The 21,184-nt window shown below is 39.0% G+C and overlaps 1 protein-coding gene across 6 annotated transcripts in view; it reads right to left on the bottom strand.

The window, feature by feature from the left end:
• The window catches only part of GRIK1 (glutamate ionotropic receptor kainate type subunit 1), a 379,538-nt gene that overhangs the window by 54,174 nt on the left and 304,180 nt on the right, over window positions 1–21,184 (bottom strand). For 4 of the 6 annotated variants that reach the window (XM_040484086.1, XM_040484081.1, XM_040484083.1 and 1 more), the window contains exons 8-9: window positions 3,763–3,870; window positions 1,251–1,295 (exon numbers count right to left, since the gene is read on the bottom strand). In XM_040484086.1, coding sequence (XP_040340020.1) covers window positions 1,251–1,295; window positions 3,763–3,870 — 153 coding nt within the window. The remainder of the gene's footprint in view (window positions 1–1,250; window positions 1,296–3,762; window positions 3,871–21,184) is intronic. The other 2 variants (XM_040484082.1, XM_040484085.1) reach the window with 1 other exon arrangement.

Below are 21,184 nucleotides of genomic sequence, written 5' to 3'. Positions count from 1 at the left end.
CAGTTTAGTGACAAATGAAGGACATTCCCCTCCCCTGCAGGGAATTTCAGAGCTTGGATTCCATTCCCGAGGATATTTGGTTTGAATTAATTCAACACTGCATAAAGTGCCTGGAGTCTCAAGCTGGATTAGTGGAATAAGCTTCTTTCTGGGCACCAGTTAGGTTCATCTGTTTATTAGCAGGGAGGAAACGAGATTGCCTTCTCTATGGCTTTGGTCGCCTGATTCACTGAAGATTAAAACAAGGTTATTAAACCTACGTTTTTTTTAAACTTAAAAGGACATTTTCTATGGAATACGACCAGGAGAGAGACTAGCTTTTGGACCACAGGGAGAAACTGTTTACACTTTCCATGACTTAACTGATAATTTGAAAGATAAAAGGGAACCTGACAAAACCAGCAAGTTGAACAACCTGAAGTAATTTCAGTTGCATCCCGTCAATCGCTAGAGAGTTTAGCAATTAGACTGAGAGAGAGAGAATGGAAGACAGTGTCTGCCTATCTCTGGGACATTTTCCTGATCCAAATGTTTTTAATGTCTCACATTTGCTTATATAATAAATCTGTGCACATTCATTGACAATATGATCCTGTACAATAAACTATGAAATAGGAGGTGTTAGAATTTACAAGATAATCTCATTTCCCTTCCAACATCGCTAATGTTTTTGTCCTCTGAAAACCGTGGTTCTGAAACAAATTGCCAGGCAATATGCACTGACAAAGATCCTATGCAAAACAAAGATAGTTCATAAGAAAAGGGAATTTCTGAAAATGGCTTATATTTTGTGATGGTGACATTGAAGGACATGTCTTAGCCTTCTGAGCCTTAGCCTATCTGATGAGTCCGATGGATCAAATCTATTGTTGTTTTCATGCCCCTTTGGGAAAATATTTTGTGATTTGAGAAGGAATATAAATGGGCCAGTGTCTACCTTTGTGGCAATAACCTGCTTTCAGTCCTAAACGGGGCTGATCCTGCCTGGGAGAAACGACAAATAATCTAAGGGGAAATATTTAATCCATCATTATTTAATCCATCTCAAGCCTGCTTTCAATTCATGGGTCACGTTGTTGAGAGAGAACATATTTAATCAGCCCGTTCTCCCTTTATATATAGACAGACTATCGCCTCTAAACTGCATTTAGAGATCTACTGGTCTGGCAAAACTGGAAAGGTGAGGTTTTCCTCTGACACTCCCCACTCCCTCCCTCCAGATTTCCTGCCATTTTTGTCCGAGTACAAACCTTCTTCCACACTTTATATAAGTGTTTAGACACTTCGCCAGCAGCCTTGGTTTTCAGAGGGAAAAATAAAAATAGCACTTATTAAAATGGAGCATGGAACCCAGATGGTAGCACGGTGTGCGAATGCTCGGAGCATCCCATTCCCCACCCACCGTTTGGAATCTTGCACGTTAATTCAACATAAAGCCTGAACACAGGTACAGTCAAGAGACGAACTAAGTACTTGGGTCCCACAGAAGTTACTTCCTTTTGGTAATGCAGCCTACTGTTCACTTTACCTGTCACACACCCCCAAAATGACTTAAAGTTCTTGTGAATATGCACAGCTCTGTGGAGTGAAAGTGTCTTCCTCATTCTTTAAGAAAGCCTGTTCAAGAAAGCCTTTAGGCAGAATCAATCCACACACACACACATGCACGCACACACACACAGACACACACGCTATTCCTAAGCAAGAAGAAAGCACTCTAAGCTTGATGACATGTTCTTTGATTATGGGCCTCCAGGCAGCAGAAACTTGAGTGGAAGTGAAAAAGTGAGCTTTTTCTAACAATTTTCTCTGTGGACCCTGCGAGAGGCCGACATGAAAAGATTGGGCATCTCCTCCCGTGGCTCCTGAGAGAGATGGGCTGGCTTCCCCATTGCCTTAAGGCCCAGTCAGCCTTCTCAGGAATGGAGCCCAAGTCACCTGAAGAAAGAAAAGTTATTGCAAACAATGAAGAGATAAGAAACAAATGGAGAAAACACTTTCATCTAATTTGATTTTGCCTTTGATGGAAAAACACCAGTGGAGTGTGCATAATATTGCAGTGTATAAATAGCTATGAAGGCGTAAGGATGGCTCCATCTCGTTCATCACACGTCAGAGCCAGAACGATGTTTCCTGAACAGCTTTTCTTTCCCTCTCAGTTCTATGCATTAACAGAAGGAGCGGGGAGAGAGGCATGCACAGAGGAGCAGCCATTAGACGCGTTCGGTCCCTAAAAGTATTGTCTTTCCTTTTGTTCCCACAGTCTACGATGGAGGTGAGATGGCTCTGTCAGAGCAGGTTTAACAAACAGACCAGCAAATCTGAGTGAAGAGACCCCAGAGAGAGAGAGAGAGAGAGAGAGACAGAGAGACAGAGAGACACAGAGAGAGAGAGAGAGGTGGGGAGGGGGGAGGGACTGAGAGAGAAAGAGAGAAACAGAGAGCCAGAGATCCAGAGAGAGAGAGAGTCAGAGAGAGGTAGAGACAGGAAGAGAGAGGGCATTTTTGAAATGGGAACCTGTGTAGATAATGTGTACCCTCAAAGCTGCAAAGTAATTATTTCCCTCAAACATTTCCACACCAGTGGTCACCATCTATTACATTCAGCCTGATTAATCTTTGTTTGTTTTAATTAAGCTATTTGGGGACGGGGCATAGTCAGGACCTTAAAAAAATATGTGTCATTTCACAAAAGCAACAGAACAGAAATGGAAATCTCATCTCATTTTAAAAATCATCCCAAACATTTCAATTAAGTTAGTAACTGATGGTTCCCAAAGCCAGTCTTTTATAGGACACATATCTTGTGCACTACAGTAAAAAAAATGTTGGATCACAGACTTTTGATTTCCAGATGATTGTTTTGGGGGTTTCAAAACATTTTTTTTGTCTAGCATCCCAAAGGGCAAAATCTTCACAATATAAATGTTATTTAATTCTAGCACATAATTGTGGATAATAAAATTGGTATAATAAAATACACTGAGTCGAATTCTATTTTTTAATTATTATTTAACAAAATAGTTCATATTTGCATTACTTGAAATTAGCAAATATGGAGCTTGAAACCTTGAGAGATTAAGAATTACAACTAAAGTAATCCGAAAATCAAGGGGCACCTGCCTGGCTCAGTTGGAGGAGTGTGCAACTCTTGATCTTGGTATTGTGAGTTTGAGCCCCACATTGGGTATACAGATTACTTAAAAATAAAAATGATATTTAAAAATAAGATCAAATAATTCTAAGATCAGAACCCAGCATTAAAATGCATTTTGGGGGGCATATTTCCTCCTAAAATTAAGAATCCAGTAAGCCCTTTCTATCCTACTTTAGTCTGTCCCTCTGTCAACCAATCTCAAAATGGAGTGCAATTAAAATTCATTTCTGAGTAAAACTTGGATGCCATTCCATAGATGAATCGTTGACAAACTCCTTATTTTCCAAGTCTAAACTCAATTTCCTAAAACCTTTCAGAAGTGGGGCTAATGACACCCCACCCACAGGACCATAGGTATTTAATACTGTAATCATGCCTGCTGCATAAACGAAGAAGTATATGAATGTTAGCATTGTTATTAATAACATACAATTTCAGAATCTAGCATGTCAACATCTATCAGAGCAGGGAGAGAGAGTTCCAGAAAACTGGACATACATGAACATGTTAAGAGAATCATTTTATCATTCCCTACTTGTACGTGCAATTAAAATGCTTGAACAGTTTTCTTTATTTTATTCTTAAATTTATTATTGAGAAGGTTACCTTTTCAGTTCCTTCCTCTTTGAGACTAATGATATCCAGATCAAAATCCTTCCTCAAGCCATCGGTTTTATTGAAGGTGATACGCCCGGTCAGGCCATCCCACCGAGCCTATGGACAAAAGGAACGTGGCATTACTATTTCACACTTATCATAATCCTAACACCATCAGAACTGTAATACCTCAAATTCATCACAGTATCCAATTATTTGGTTTCATCGTGGTGTTAGAAAGCATTGTGTTGCTTCAGTGGCTCAATGGCAGAACACTTCCCTGTTTTATTAGCACTCATTTATTTTGGCAGTTCGAACACCCGACATCAGTCAAATCTGTGATAGTGACAATCTAAATGGGCAGTATGGAAGGATTGGCTGTAAAATAGTCTGCACATGGAGTAAACAAAGTCTGGGCAGCCGTAATATTGTCTTTCAAGGTCAAACCAAATCCCTTGTAAGGTACTTGTATATGGGGAAGTATCCCCACCCCCACTGATTTTCTCTGTGAAAAGGATATAATCCAGTGATGTGTTATCAGATTTTTAGGGTGTTTGAGATTTAGGCCTTCCACTGTCATTTGGCCATGACATTAGTTTCCTGTAGCTGCTGTAGCAAATTATCACAAACCGGGTGGCTTAAAACAACAGAAATTTGTTCTCTCATAGTTCTGGAGGCCAGGAGCAGACATCCAAAGTCAGTAACTCTGAGCAAAATCAAAGCGTTCAACAGGGCCATGCTCCCTCAAGGACACTCATGGGAGACTCTGCTCCTTGACTGTTCGTGTTTCTGATGGCTGTCAGCAACCTTTGCCCTGTGGCTGTATTTCTCCAATCTCTGCCTCTGTGGTCACATTGCCTTCCTTTCTTGTGTGCAATCTCTCTCTACTTCTCTCTCTACTCTTTCTCTTATAAGGGTACTTCTGATGGCATTTAAGGCTCATGTAGATAAACCAGGATACTCGCCCCATCTCAAAGATCCCTAACTTAATTGTATATGCAAAGTCCTGTGTTTTTTTTTTTTTTTTTGCCACAAAAAACAACATTTACACATTCTATGGATTAGGACATGGGTACCTTGAAAGGGGAGCCATTATTCAGCGTGCCACGTGTATCCACATCATTTTAGGAACTAGAAAGCACAGCAGCCTGCTTTCATAGAACTCGCCCTGGACATCTTTGGTGGTTTTTTCATTAAACAGAAAATAGTGGCCCTAGCTTCAGCCTCAATCTTTAGATGATTTTTGGCAATCTTGCCTAATTTGAGTTGACTTATAAATGAGGATACGAGGAACCTCAGTCCTTTGTATCTCCCTAGCTGGTTCTGCTTTCTCCCGACTTTACCAAATTCACTGGACATTTGTGAAATGTGCAGAAAATCCTGAAAGTTACTGTGTTCACACCATGTGTACCTGTTGACTGTATTTACCTATGTGGCCAATGCAGTGGGAAGAGTATGAGTTTATCACAGAGCTGGGTTTGAATCTCTGAAGTGTGACTTCACTTAACCTGAATCTGGGTTGTCTCAGATTTCAGCGTCTGGTCCGTGCAGGGTTTCTGCGAGATTTAAATGGCACTTCACACAATCTTAACTCACTGAGAGCACTGAAAAGTTAAACAATGATTCTTTTTTACAACTATCTCTCATTTTCCTTCTCACATTCCCCACAAGCTCTGAAGTTTGGCCTTTATTGCCTCACATGTCAGGACTCGCATCTGTAGTCTTTTCTGGGATCTTCTGTTTTTCATTTTCCAAATCAACGGTAGGTTCATTACCCCAAGATACAACTTTCATTCTCATGCAATTTCCCCCAGCACATAAAACACATAACCATGTACTTCTTGCCACCTACAAATTAGTCTAAACCTTCACTTTATAAGATGTTCAGTTATCTGGTTAAACATTACCTCTGGATATGTCCATGAGGGTGTTTCCATTTACTGAATAAAGCAAATGCCCTCCCTAATGCGAGTGTGCATTATCTAATCCATTGAGGGCCTGAATAGAACAAAGAGGCAGAGGAAGGGAAAATGTGCTGTCTTTGTTTGACTGAGCTGAGACGTTGGTCTTCTGCCCTCAGACAAGGATTTAACACTATGGGCACTGCTGGTTCTCATCTTCTCTGTGCCAGAACCTATCTGAGAATATGGCACTTACCAGTTTATGGTTTAGTAGGAAAAAGAACATGGATGTATGTCAATGAGGCACCATGAGTGGTGAGGATAAAGGTTTGCACGCAGTATTTGAAGAAAGGAGTATGGAGCAGAAGTACTTGTCCCAAATGCCTGGAAAGAAAGACTCAGAAAAGGACTCTGGCAGGAAGAATGCCTAAGCTCTCAAAGGATGAGAAGCTGGCCAGGCAAAGATTCACAGTCTGAGTAAAAAGCATATACAAGGTAAATCCTGTCTGCCATGGATCCATAACGCAAGGTAAGGAATGATAAGAAATGGGTCTAGGAAGGCAGGTAGACACTTGATCATAAAGGTGTTATGGATCATATTAGTTTGCTTGGACTTTGTAGACACATGGGAATCATCAGAGTGGATTTTTTATTAAACTTTTTCTTTTCATTGTTTATTTTTGAGAGAGAGAGAGAGAGAGAGAGAACCAGAAGGGGAGGGGCAGAGAGAGAGGGAGACAGAATCTGAAGCAGGCTCCAGGCTCTGAGCTGTCAGCACAGAGCCTGACTCAGGGCTCAAACCTACAAACCATGGGATCATGACCTGAACCAAAGTTGGATGCTTAAACAGCTAGGCTACCCAGGCACCCCAATCATCGGAGTGTTTTAAGCCTAGGAATGTCATGGGCAGATGTACACTCCAGAGAGATCATTTTAGCAGAACTAGGGAAGAATGACTCAAAGATCAAGACTGTAAGCAGGGGATTGGTTAGAAGGTCGTTCTCACAGAACAAAATGAAACATATTCACATGCCCATCTGTGAACCTAGGGACAGCACAATCCCTTCATCTCCCTGTCCCACCAACTTGCACACCATGAAGTGTTAATGGAAATAGTTCCACAGCAGGGTGCCCAGTTTCAGGAATAAAACATTGCCATCAAAGTTCTTATAGAAAGAATAGTGAATGGAATCAATTTAAGTATCAGGAACTAACACAATAAACCCAAACATACTTTCTGGCTACCATGCAGATGGCATGTTAGTCATGACAGAAGTAAACATTTTTTCACATGATAATGCTGGCAGTTGAATCAAATTCATGTCAGGAAATGATATGTGGACACAAGAAGCCTTCAGCTCTCATCTAAGCCTACTATATGGCCAAGCTAGATGTGAGTTACTCAAGTGCCTCAACACAGAAGAAATTCTTCAGATTCTTGAACTTCGCCTCAAGAGTTTATTGCTAAGGAAGGCTATAATGCCAAACACTGGCACCAGCTTTAGAAAAGAGATGGCATTTTCCATACTTTGACTATTGTTGACAGTGTTTCTATAAACACTAGGGTGCTTCTGCCCCTTTGAATCAGCATTTTTGTATCCTTTGGATAAATACCTAGTAGTATTTATCCAAATACTACTGGGTTGACTGATGAATGGATAAAGAAGATGTAGTATGTATGTGTGTATGTATGTGTATATGTGTGTATATGTACACACACATATACACACATATGTACATATACATATATGTATACACACACACATAGTGGAATATTACTTCAGCATCCAAAAAAGGATGAAATCTTGCCATTTGCAACAATGTGGATGGAACTGGAGTGTATTATGGTAAGTGAAATAAGTCAGTCAGAGAAAGACAAATATCATGATTTCGGTCATATGTGGAATTTAAGAAACAAAACAGATGAACATAGGGGAAGGGAAGGAAAACTAAGATAAAAACTAAGAGGGAGGCAAGCCTTAAGAGTCTCTTAAATACAGAGAGCACATTGAGGGTTGCTGGAGGGGAGGTGGATAGGGGGATGGGCTAAATGGGTGGTGGGCATTAAGAAGGGCACTTTTTGGGATGAGCATTGGGTGTTATATGTAAGTGATGAATCACTAAGTTCTACTCCTGAGACTAATACTACATATATGTTTAGTAGCTTGAATTTAGATAGATAGATAGATAGATAGATAGATAAACAAATAGCGTATTTTTACAGTTGATAGTAATGTGTGTTGTTACACTTGCTGAGATACTGGTAGTCACCTTCTCTGCCCTGGGACAAGAAAAATTGGTATCGAATGCAAGTCTGGAGCATCGTTCTGTGTATGTTTAGGTACACCTCCTGGCACTGTAATCTTGTCATCCTCCCCACCATATTCCAATCCTACTTTCTGTACTCTGGTCACTTTCTATTTTGCACGTCAAAGGCTGCTTCCGTGGACTGGTGTGTTAAATGAGAGTCACTAAAGAAGCTACAGCATTAGAGTCCTAGCATCTGCCTGCGAGTGGAAGACAATTTGTTGGAAACTTCAGTTGGGTAGAAATCTCTACTACTGTGGTTGGACTCAGTCAGTGTGTGGGCCCCCTTCTTCATGCTTCTCAAAATGTGCAGTTTTAACCTCTTCCTGATCTGTGTGGAAGGAGGTAGTTTTCTTCATTAAAGTTCTACAGAATTTTCCGAAAGGTTTTTCCTACAGGCAACTTTTCCTTCTTGGGGGTCATGCTGTGAGTCAATTCGATACATTGTCCAGAGTTTACCGAGCTCTCTGAAAATGTGCAGAATTGGTAGCATTTATCTCTTGATGTAGCATACAGCTCATAGCAGGGTCTTAAAATCCAGTTCAGAAATCCAATTTCATTTCCACTAAGTGTGTCTATTGTGTCCCTTTGTTTGGATTCTGTCGTGTTAGTTTTATTCTTGAATTTAGTGTTCCAGTCGCTGGTGCGGTGTAATTCCCGCTTCTCGCTTCTCCTCCCTGCTCATCCAAGTGGCAAAAAAGTTCATTTTTCATGCTCTAACAATGCTTACTTCCCTGCCTCAAATATCTACAAAGACTCCCTGCCTGGGTTCTTTACTGAACTGAAATATCTTTTGACCTTCAAAGTCAAGCTTCTCATTCTTGACACAGTTGCCTGTGTCTTCCTGCCTCCCATCCCTAGATGAGCATTTCTGTACAAGTTCTTTGTTTTGTTTTTCAAAGTAATTGTTGATAAGCATTTATTAATCACCAATGCATTATTGATTAGGGTGAATAGACAATGACTAACTCCTGGATACGAGGAATAAGATCCATAAGGAATCCATTTTCTGGAGCAAGGCTGAAGCATATACAATTTGGATAATGATATATAATTATATTAGTCATAATTACAATTTGCTTGCCTTATGGAGAAGTATTTGCACAAGGAACAATTATCGTATGCTTAACTGAAAACACTACTTAAACTATTGTCCCTATTTTAGGAAATAGCTTTAATTTCCACCCTGCATTAGACCTCTTGACAACAATTGTCTAATAGCAAGTGAATCAAATGGTGTGACTTTCTTTTCTCTTATCAGACACATTATCTGATGGCCAAGAGACAGAAATCAAGAGCTGAGAGAAGGAAAACAAAAGTTGTCATTAACGTCTTACTGTCTGCTTTTTCTCAAGATGATATTTTTTGTCCAAATAAAATATATATATTTTAGTTTTGAGGAAGGAAGTGAGCAGTATCTAACTCTAGGCTCTTGTAATAGTCAACTTTTAACTTCATTCTGGTAAAATGATTGCTTGTATTCCTTTTTTTTTTCCAAGGGGACTTAAATATATAAAAGCACATAAAACCTCCTTTCTTAGAATTTTCCCTGACACAGCCCTTCTTGCTTGCCATAGGGAATAAATTCTTTCTTATTGAAAGAGACTTCCTTTTTGAGAGCAGGAGAGAATGTGCTTTTCTAGTAGATGTGATCTTTTGAGGGCAATAGTTTCTAGCATTTTCATTTATGTATTAGGAATTATGCTTTCTTGTAAGAATATTGTAAATAAAGGTTCATGGCGAACCCAAAGGTTAGCTTCCTTTGGAATTAGATTAAGATGAGAGAAAGAAATTGTTAAATGACTATTCTATATATTGTTAAAACTTGTCAAAATTTAAAAATAAAGGAAAAAGTGAAAAATACTGTATGGCCGGTGTTTGTGATAGTGGCCATCATCTAAGAGTTTCATCCACAGATGACCTGATTCTCTAGGGAAATGTGTCTTAAATTGTCAGTTGTTTAGGCCCTAGACTCTATAAAATGTAAATGATTTCTGTCTAATAGAAAAGACAACCTCCAAATTATAATTTTATTGCCCTGGTACATTAACCATTTTTTTATTTCCAGGTGGCCCCCACAATTAATTTTCCTCTACATTTCCTTGAAATGAGCTTTGCCATCTTGCCAACTCCCTCAAAGTGAAATGTGTCTTCAACACATACTCACCTTATATTTGTATAGTCACATCTGTAACTGTTTTAAAATTGCAGTTTGACATTTTGGAGATGGTCCTACCAAGATGCTCAAATAAACTCACCTGCCAGAACCAACCTTATGAATCATTTAATCTCAGAAACTTCCTATTTTTTCCAAGTCCTGGAGCAAATTCCAAGGACTAATGGAATTTACCTTTGCTGAATCTTTGTTTTTGTTGTTCTTCTCTCTTCCTTTGATTTTATATTTTGATACTGATTTTCGCCCAAGTCTCTCGGTCTGTGAGTATCTTGCTTAACTCATAGTTTGGGGTGTTTCTCTTTTTAAACTGGGTGCAAGGACGAGTAGATCTGTGTCTGGTCTCTGACCACTTGGCAACAGTCAAAGGAACATTTTGTGTCTCAGAAGACCTTGGTTTTGGCCATGACCAAGTCTAAGGACCTGTGGTTATTTGAATACTAGACTAATCTCAAGAACATGTGAATCTGATTTGAACATGGCCACTAAGTCATTTTCCACTGGTGGCAACGTTGAATGGGAATCTGACATTTTGTTCTGAATACATGGTAGCCTGATATAAAAAGGAAAAGAATCTAATTCTGTCTGTAGTATGAAAGATGAATAGAAATCTGATTTGTTAGCCTTTTTCTTTTGTCTGAGCAAGAATATATCTCAGGTCCACTGGAAAGAAGAAATACCCCTTCAGTTCCGTGCCCAACATATTTTGTATTCTACCTTTACTTTCAACTCATGGCTGAGGTTGTGGAAGTGAGGCTACAACCCTCAGTGACTATCTCTTATGTCTGAAAATGAGAAAAGCCTCTTTATCTCATTGTGTGAGTATGAAATTTATTCTCACTTTCAGAAAATATTAATAAATTAGATTATAAACCTTCTGAATAAAAGGATCTCTTTCTTTGGTTACCTCTTTGATTGCTTATGTTAATATATCCAGGATTTCAGTTATATAGAGAAACTAAAGTTTTACTATATTTTCTGTGCTACCCTTAAAAAAATGGTGGCTTAGAAGCATTCTTAGGTAGAAACTCAAGTTCATATAATCAAAGTGCATCTTTGACCTCAATATTTTCCCCCAATTTTATCAGTATTGAGTTATAGTTTAAGCCCACCTCTTTTTACCAATTTATTTTTTGTTTCTTGACAAAAGAAGAGGCTAGTTAATCTGAAGTTCTTTAACTAAACTGGTTTGCTAATTAGATAAGCTAGGACTGCTACATAATGCTTAAAATAAAGAAGATGTAAAATTATGTATGTAATTATTGAATAAGATTCTGAAAAAATTTTTACAACAGTAATTATGCTGTGTAATGTATCAGTTTAAACATAATTTCCAAGTTCCTTATTGAGTTTAAGACCTTAAGCTAGTGATAAATCAAGTTAATTTATGGATAATCTTTGAATTATTATTGAACTAATAATAATCTTAATAATACTTGAATTCTTGAGATGGTTTCTCAATAAGAGATAGTACAGATGCATTGGTCACTGTATATGTGTGTGTACATACGTACATGTATATCTCTATATATCTTATTATTTTTACATGTTATAGAGAAACTGTCCTTTGGGTCATGGTAATGAACATGCTTATTTTTGTTACTTTGACAAAGGTGTTCGAAGGCTGTATGCGGCTCTATGGGGCTGCATATTTGTTTACAAGGTAAAGAGAAAAAAATATGCTAAATTATGAAAAAGTATAGCGAACAAAAAAACGTGTGTGTATAGTATTTGAGGGAACGGACTTCTGTTCGCCTTGATGCAGACATGATAAGTCTGAATAAAAGCAAAGATGTGTGTTAAAATTTTGGCAAAATTTGCTCAGCTTTCGTGGCTTTATTAATAAGAGATATATTTTAAGTTTGTGAATCCTTTTATGTCAAATGCTTGTATGAATGTAAAACAGGTGGGTTTTGTTTTTAAAAAACATGACAGTTGGTCTTGGAGTACTTAGTCTTCTCTTAAGAAGATGTAAAGTTTATAATTTTCCTTCTATGTAATATGATAAAATAGACTTTCATTGTCAACATCAACAAGTGATGTCTACTTTCTCCTCGTAATTATCTGAAGTTTTTGGTATAAGCTATGGATTGGAAAATGGGCCTTTGTCAAAGAATGACAGTCTCAGAGCCTCACAGAAAAATGGTGCTAGATATACCTACCTATGGGTACTTTAAGAAATAGAGTCATGGGTACAGACTTTGGAGTTTAAAGTGACATCACTTAGACAACTGTAACCATACCAGAGCTGGTTTGCTATGTGCAGAGCTGGATGCGGGGCTCAGTCCCATGAACTGTGAGATCATGATCTTAGCCCAAATCAAGAGTCAGATGCTTAAACTACTGAGCCACCTAGGTGCCCTGCTAATGTGGTTTTAAATGTTCTGTTAAGGGAGTGAAGATATCCTTTATTTATCTTCAAACCTCAAAATAGTAGCCTAAAAATGATACATTCTTTTTCTTTTTCTTTTTATTGTAGAAAGAAAGAGAGAGTGTACATGAGCAGGGGTGGGAGGGGCAGAGGGAAAGAGAGAGAATCTTAAGTAGTCTCCACGTTCAGCTCAAAGCCCGACGTGGGGCTCCATCCCACGACACTGGGATTGTGACCTGAGACAAAATTAAAAGTTGGACTCTCAACTGACTGAGCCACCTAGGCACCCCAATAAATGATGCATTCTTTATATGATATATTATTCTCTCTGAAGCCCTAGAATCCAGTAATAACTCACTAGATGTTATGGCAATGTGGTAATTTGCATAAAACCAACAAATATATATCTTCCATTTTATCAGGATAGAGTTTGACAGATTGGTTGTTTAAATGAGGTCATGACAGAATTATTATATTTGACAATAAACCTCATTTAGTCAGGTGTAGCAAACCCACCGTTAAGGAACAAATGCTATCCTTCATCTGTAGACCCAAGATCCAGAAAACTCTCTCAGGAAACTGATTTGTTATTTGTTCTGTGGCTTATGGAATCTCAGACTTATAGGTGATAAGAAAAGTCATTTCCTGATAGATCAGGAAATCTACCAGATGTGGGGCACCTCAAAGAGAAATTCACCAAAATACATAAATGTATTACAGGAATGCTGTGCAGATGAATTTCTTGGCTTTACTTTCTTACCCATGTGTGGTACGGTGAATAACATCCCACTACCTCCAAGGGTCAATGTCCCAATCCCCATAGTTTAAAATATACAAAGGAGAATTTATTTTGTAGATGTGATTGAGTTATAGTTATTAAAATGGGAGATCATACTAAATTATGTGGGTGAGCCCAATGTAATCACAAAGGTCTTCATAAGAGGATCCCAGTAGAAGTCAGACAGGCAGATGCAGAGGAGCAGAGAGAAAGAGACTTAAAAATGCAAAGCCCTTGCTGGTTTTGAAAATAGAGCCAAGGGTCCACAAGGCAAGGATTATTGGAGGCCTCCAAAAACTGGAAAAAGCTGTTTCTGATTTTCCTATAGAGATTCCAGAAGGAACCGGTCCTTTCAACAACTTAACTTTAGCCCACTGAGATCACGTCAGGCTTATGACTTCAGAATGGTAAGAGAATAGATTTGTGTTGTTTTAAACCATCAAATTTGTGGTGGTTTATTTAAGCGGCAATCGGAAACGAATATACCTTACAATAAAAGAGCCCATAAGAGCAACAAAAACATGTCTGGAACAAAAACAAGCTTTTGAAAATGCAATCAGAGGTTCCTTTAGACATTTCCATATAGAAGTTAATTTTCTGGCCTCAGTAGTTGCTTTAAAACAGTAGCTCTGGGGCGCCTGGGTGGCGCAGTCGGTTGAGCGTCCGACTTCAGCCAGGTCACGATCTCGCGGTCCGTGAGTTCGAGCCCCGCATCGGGCTCTGGGCTGATGGCTCGGAGCCTGGAGCCTGCTTCCGATTCTGTGTCTCCCTCTCTCTCTGCCCCTCCCCCGTTCATGCTCTGTCTCTCTCTGTCCCAAAAATAAATAAACGTTGAAAAAAAAAATTAAAACAGTAGCTCTGAATCTGTTGGCCATGTTTAAGGGGCTTGTGTGGTTGATTAACAACTTATTACACCCATGAAAACTACTCAGGTCCAAACACAATGACACAGACTTTTTGTAATATGAACCATCTCTGAAGATAATTTATTATACAAGAAGGGACTTCTAAACAAATTATCTGAAACTTTGAAATAAAGCAAAAGGATGACTCCATGTCCCTTAAGGTCCTATGGAACATTGTCTAACAGGCCCATCCACGGATGATTTAATTCTCCAGACAATTGTACTTCTGCTTGTTTTACTATGTTCTATTGTTTAGGGTCAAGACTATGAAATTATATGTTAACTTGTAGATGTTTGTCCAATAGAGATGCAAATAATTCATGTCTGCTACAAAGGATAAGCTTAAAGGTTATGGTTTTACTGCTCTGTAGGGCTATAGTCTTGTCTGAGCCAGTCTCTCCCAGCCAATTCTTCTACCAAGCTTTACCATCCTGCCAGTTCCATTGGGATGGTAAGTGTATTTTTGGCACATCCTTACTTTGTATTTGCATGAGAGTCATGTTGATAACTTTATAAAGTTACACATTGACAAATGCTAAGTGCTACTGATATATTATTTCATTTGAGTCTTACAGCAGCTACATAAGGTAAGAAGAATTGTCCCCACTTTAATGAAGAGAAGAGGCCCTGCAGTTAGTAAAACGTACTGGAAAGATCCATAACTGATTCTGCCTCATATTCTCTCTCCTTCGCCACACTGCATTCCCATGGATAAGGTCATGGGAAAGAAAATGAAGAGGTGTGGGCCAATTTCTCCTAATTTAAATCCTGACACTGGACTTTGCATGAGTCATGAGGAATGAACATTCTCAAGCCAAGACATAAAAAAATAAAAAGGAAAGATAAATGAACATTTAAAATCGGCATTAAAATCTTGACTTGCCACTAATTCAGTGGCATGTGTGAAGCCTGGGTTGCCCAAATCGACCCAACTCAGATCTGCTGGGTTCAGTTAGAAAGCCAAAACCCTGCAACTTGGCCTTTAGTATGCTGCCTGTCGGTTTCCTCATGTAGCACAGAACAGCCTCTCCTAAAGATCAATATCATGTGGCTGGAAAGTGCCATTATCATGACGAAAAACAGAAGAAGCTGTTGCCATTTATGTGCAGTTACTTGATTAGAGGGCCCCAGGCAACTGGAATCTACACACAGTATTCCAATGGCTGTCAGCGTGCAGAGCAAGGGAACCATCTAGAAAGTGTTGAACTCTTGGTATTATGCTAGTTTGGTTGAAGTGCCTTTAATTTTCCCACTATCACTTCCCTTTATTGCCCTACAGAACCCTATTCTACCTGCTGATCAGCTGATTAAATGGGTCCCAGGATGGTACTACTTTCTAGGGTTTTCATTTTGGATTTACTTGTGTGTGGCTATTCACTGACTTTTTACCATAAATGTTGATGATTTTGCTGACTTAAAACTTAACTGTAAGACTGAGGAGCATGTTTAAAGTCTTTTATCTCCAATCACAACAAGTCTCCTCCCTTGGAGCCTTCCTCCTGGATTCCCCCCAGAAACCTTTCTCTTCAATACATTGTTTTTCTCATTTTTCATCAAGCTAACAATACCTCCTTTTCTGTTATTCTGAGAGGTCACCAATGCCTTGACTTTTATATGGCACATCACATGGCAATGTGACAGAAGCAGTTTGTAGTTGAGAAGGCTGTATGGACAATGCACAGTTTTCAAGATCCTTTAATCAAATCATAAATTGATGTGCTTTTATGAGCTTAGCTGAAAAATATCACAAATTGCATTTAAAAACAACAAAATGATAATACTGCTAATAAACTCTTAATTGGTTTTCACATACTTTTCACAAACAAATTTTAGCCATAAACCCAGCATTGTAAACAAGATGCTTTCTGACATAACGGTAGTTTTACTTGTTGCCAAGTTTTAACTTGGTGTACCAGGAAGATCTTGACTTTGGAATCAAATGACATTGGTTTGAATCCTGGCTCTATCTTTGATTAGCCGGGTGACTCTGGGCAAGTTACTTAAGTTCTTCAAACTCCATTTGCAAAAATCAATACTGTCTTTACCTAGTTGTTGTAAAGATTAAAAGAGATAACGCTTTGGAGCATCTACTGTCAGGTGGAAGGTCAATAAAAATCCAGTTCTTTTGTTATCTTGACCGAGTGAGGAATTCCTTAACTGTCCTCACAGATACATGATTGCGTATAGACCATTTTGCAATGAACCTCACTCCATCTCAGAGGCTTTCTTTTGTTCAAAAGAAAACCACAGGCCCAAAATTCTGTGACTTGGGCCAGGCCGAGTCACCAAACCAGTCCTTAATATCTTACCTAATTGTAGTTTCAACCTTGCCTAGGAATATAAACCTTAAACTGGCAGTCAGGAGTTTTCTGATGGGTGCCAATGAGTTTGTAAAAGGAGCTCTCTCCATCCCCACAAAGAAAGATGAGGTAATCCCTCCCCCACCACCCCCCACCAAATAGAAAGTGACCTTGCCTGGAACAGTTCTTTCTTTTCTTTAGTTTAAAACTTTCTCCAACCCACCCCCTCCTTCCTATAAAAATTTCCATTTTATGTAACTCTTTAGAGCACCTCTCTACTTGCTGGATGGGATGCGGCCTGATTCACAAATCATTTAATAAAACCAAGTAAATCTTTAAATTTACTCTGTTGAATGTTGTATGTTAACACTTTATGCTGCTTGTCAGAAAAAAAACAAACTGCCTCCCTACATCATCAATTATATTAATGTAGTGGCTCTCAAATTGTAATGAGCACAGAATCATCTGGTTACAAGTTTGAGGTGGAAACCAGGGATCTACATTTTTTTTACAAGCACTGCACTTGCTTTTGATGAACATGGTCCTCAAACTATAATTTCAGAATTATTCAAATAGGGCTCAAAGCTTGTCCACTCCATAGACTCTATATTGCCTATGTTTGCTGAACAACCTTACCAAGCTTTCAAGCATGGAGTCTGATTCCAGTTCTGAAGGAGTTCAAACTTGGATGATTAAGGTCTCTCTGTCTCTTTTTTCATGGAGTATATAATTTAAAAGTTAATGATGGGGTGGCTGGGTGGCTCAATCAGTTGAGCGTCCGACTGTTGACTTTGGCTCAGGTCATGATCCTAAGGTCATGGGATCGAGCCCTGGATGAGGCTCTGCACTGAGCACAGAGCCTGCTTAAGATTCTCTCTCTCTCCTTCTGCCCCTCCCCCACTTGTACTCTCTCTCTGTCTCTCTAAAATAACATTTAAAAAAATTAAATGAGTAAATGATAATAGTTTCACATAATTGGGAAAAGTGAGCCATGGATGTATGATTAGTGTAGTCTTTAGGAGAAAATGGAGATTGAAGTCATAGAAGGTAAGCAGGGTTTGAAAAACTGTGTACTCTTATGGCTCTCAGTGTAGCACTGGTCCAGTGAAACACCGTCATCATGTGATTAGGCATATAGTGATTGGATGTTATACTCCTACATTCTAGGAAATATTTACAAATAATACAGACCCCTCTGAGAGAATGCTTTTTGGTATCTTGTGAGCAAAAGAGATCTACTGAATCTCTTCAAAGTCTGTTCTTGCCCTGAAAAAATGGATTTGTTCCCAAAGATCCTGGTTGCTAGAATTATTCTTGGGGTCACACTGACCTCAGAGGTCCTCTTTTGGGATATATCCCTAGCATGGTCCTAAACCAAGTTTCGGGGGGGGGGGTTGTTTGTTTGTTTGTTGTTTCTGTTTTGTTTTTTGCTAGTGTTTCCTCAGTGGAACATTATTCTGGTGATAGATGAGATTTCATGGCATGACCATAATAGTCCAAAGCTCACACAGCAGTGTGGATCTGAATGAGGCCTGGAAGTTTCAGAGATATACTCAGAGTCTGGGGACCCCTTCTTGCTGACAGTCCTGGAAACATTTACACTGATCTTCAGGTATTTTCCACTACTCCTCCACAGCAACAATCAGAGCAGTTATAACATGTACTGTGGTGTTTCAGATTCGTTAGAGCACTTCCTTGGAATACTATTTCCAATCACCTAGAGAATAAAAATCCACCTTTCTAAACATACTATTTATGGCTGTTCCCTACTGACCTTTCCACTCCATCTGGCCCTTGAAGAGGAGCAGCATTTGTCACCCCAAAATATGTCTCTCGGGCATAAGGATTTTAGGCTGATTATTTGTTTTTTTAAAAACGACAGTTTCAGAGCAGCTCTGAAAACCAAATAGAAGTTATCCTTTTGTGAGAACAATTTACAAGGGAAATCTCCAAATTGTAAGGGTGTCTCCTTCTCTGTACAAGGAAGAAGAGAATAACTAAATCTATAGAAACTTAACAATGAGGCAGACATGCTTTTAAATCTGCATAACAACCATGCCCTTGTTTACTGTGCTTTGCTGGAAAAGCTGGCTTCTTCCTCTGCCCCACAGTTTCTCAGCTTTTCTGGGCATTTCCCATGTATACAAGAGGTATACATGTTATTAAACTTTTGTTTGTTTTTCTCCTGTTAACCCCCGTCTTTTACTACAGGGGCGTCCCAATCAAGAACTTAGAGGGGTAGAGGGAAATTATTTTTCCCCCCGATGGCTGTACATGAACCTTGTCTTTCAACCATGTGCATGCCTCCTCAGACTCTGTGTATTCATAACTCGTGAATGTGTTCCTGCTATTCCCTATTCCTGGAAGTCTCTCCCCCGATGTGTTCTTAGCTATTCTGCTCATTGATAAAAGGTAAGCTTCCCAAGGGCAAGGATGATTATCTGTTTTGTTTACTGATATATCCTAATTGCCAAGAATAGTGTCTGTGTCTAGTAAGTGCTCACTAAATGCTTATTGAATGAATAAAAAAAATCAAGGTCAGTTCCAAAATTGTCTCCTCTATGAAGCCATTCCCAATCCCTTCAGTTAGAACATATAGCTTTTTCCTATGAAATTTAAATACTATTGCATTTATATCTTATTATAGCCCACATCATAGCAGTATTGTGTTACAATTTATGCATTCCCCTCCAGATTATGTCATCCTTAAAGTCAAGGCCAGTGTCGTATTCATCATTTACTTTTGCTGCTCACCTCTCCTCTTGCACCTGACAGTGCTACATGCATGGATTATACCTAGTTCATGCCAATAAATTGAATTTCTGGCTAAATATTTTATTAAAAATTATCCACTGCTACAACTTTAGAAGATGCAAAAAATTACATACTTCAATCAGAAATTATCTTGAGATAAAATGAACCCTTTTCTGTTAAACTTTCCAATGTCAGAGACTTTTGTGGTCCTGTCTGAATCCCAATAAGACAGCCCTGTTTTCCTCCACCTCAGCGCCCTGTAACTTTGGATTCCCTGCAAGCAGCAAGACTTCTCTCATTCTGGGAATATCACTTCATCTCACAGGCTTCCATGTCTTCTTCTGCACATGAAGATGTTCAATGGAACAGTCTCTGAGAGTCCACTATTCTGCTCCTTCCTCTATGTGGTTTGGAAATGTGCTCAAATTCCCAGCATGTGCTTACACAAGTATCTGCTGCCTGAGTGCAGAGACCGACAGGGCTAGGAACCCATTCTGGACCATTCTGAAAGCTAAAACCACACTTCTGAAAGTTAAACTAGATAAATGGCAGATCTAAGGAGGAATATCTAGTCCACTTCTCTAATGAATCCATTAGAATGTAATGCTTAGAAATCCTAATACGGAATAATGTCCTTTCCTTTGTCTCTATCATTGCCCTGTCTTTCGGCCTCAGGATACTTGCTGAACTCATTTCTTGAGATTCATACCACTCTCCCATGTCCATCAAGCAAATAAACTTTAGCTTAAAAACTTACCTTGTATTTTAGCTCCAGTGGTCTTTTATCGTTCACTGTGGCAGGTTCTTATGCTATAAATCCCAAGTGCTCATCTTTCTGCCACTTCTTAACTAACCCTTTTACAGCCGTACCCACCAGAGCACAGAGAAGCAAATAGGACTTGCCTAAAGCAATATCATGATATTTTGGCAGAACTGCTGAGTAAGTCCTTCAGTTTTGTTTTCCTAACATCACATTAAGCAAGACCTTTTCAACCCAACTACTTTGCAGCATTTATTTCCTCAGGACCAGGATTCTGGGGTTTAGATTCACTCAGCGTCTCAAGAACTTTCAGTCAAGTGAAGAAAAGAGTCAAATAAATCCAATGGCATTTCATGAAACTGCCTCAAAACCACAAAAGACTTAATTAGACTATGGTTATTTGACTTAATGGCGTTTTAAAACAATATTCACAAATTGTGGGTGAGAAAAAAAATCGCTTGGTGCCATACTTCAAAGATGTCGCCTTCAAAATTGCTTTAAGGGGGAAGCCGCATACATTAGTCTGCCTATTGTAGAATAATTAAGTTGGAATGGTAAAAGTCAATTGTTTTGATATCATTACAGTTCAGTTGAATCATGTTAATTAGAATAGGTTGGGCTTGTTCTCATTTAGATGAGCTTCCGTTCTCTCTCCCCTGGTATGGTGCAAAATTTACTGTCAGCCATCGCTGAATAAAACGTTTTAAAATAAGAAAAACCAATTATAAAAGATGGGCTTTCCAGATCTCTAATTATCAAACTACACCGAAAGTATATTAATGAAAGTACACCTCTGGTTTAATTTTTAATAATCTTATTACTGCTGCATTAAAAATACATAAAACACCTTTCTGAGAAGGGAACACAGCGACACAGCAGTGATGGAAGGTGTTGCTGTTCCTTAGCAGTGAGACTGCAGCCAGTGAACTTGGTTCTTGTGCAGTGTGAAGTCTCCTCTTACAATCATATGGCTGCAGAAAGTCCGTTTCTTTATCATCTGACATTTGCGACACCAATATAGGAACTGTTTAAGCTCTTGCCGGATTGTACCCCCAGGCAAGTTTGAGCAACTGATATGGAATCTGACTGATTTTGGAAGAGGTGTAAAAGGCATTACACAAATAGTTAATAAAAAGATACTCTTAAAAGGCATGTGCCCAGGACTGAAGCTCTCACCTCTGC

This window comes from Herpailurus yagouaroundi, unplaced genomic scaffold, assembly GCF_014898765.1.
Source record: "Herpailurus yagouaroundi ecotype Mexico unplaced genomic scaffold, PumYag 162, whole genome shotgun sequence".
In the NCBI taxonomy this organism is placed as follows: domain Eukaryota; kingdom Metazoa; phylum Chordata; class Mammalia; order Carnivora; family Felidae; genus Herpailurus; species Herpailurus yagouaroundi.
The sequence above is the reverse complement of the archived record's forward strand: the minus strand, read 5'-3'. Positions and strand labels throughout refer to the sequence as shown.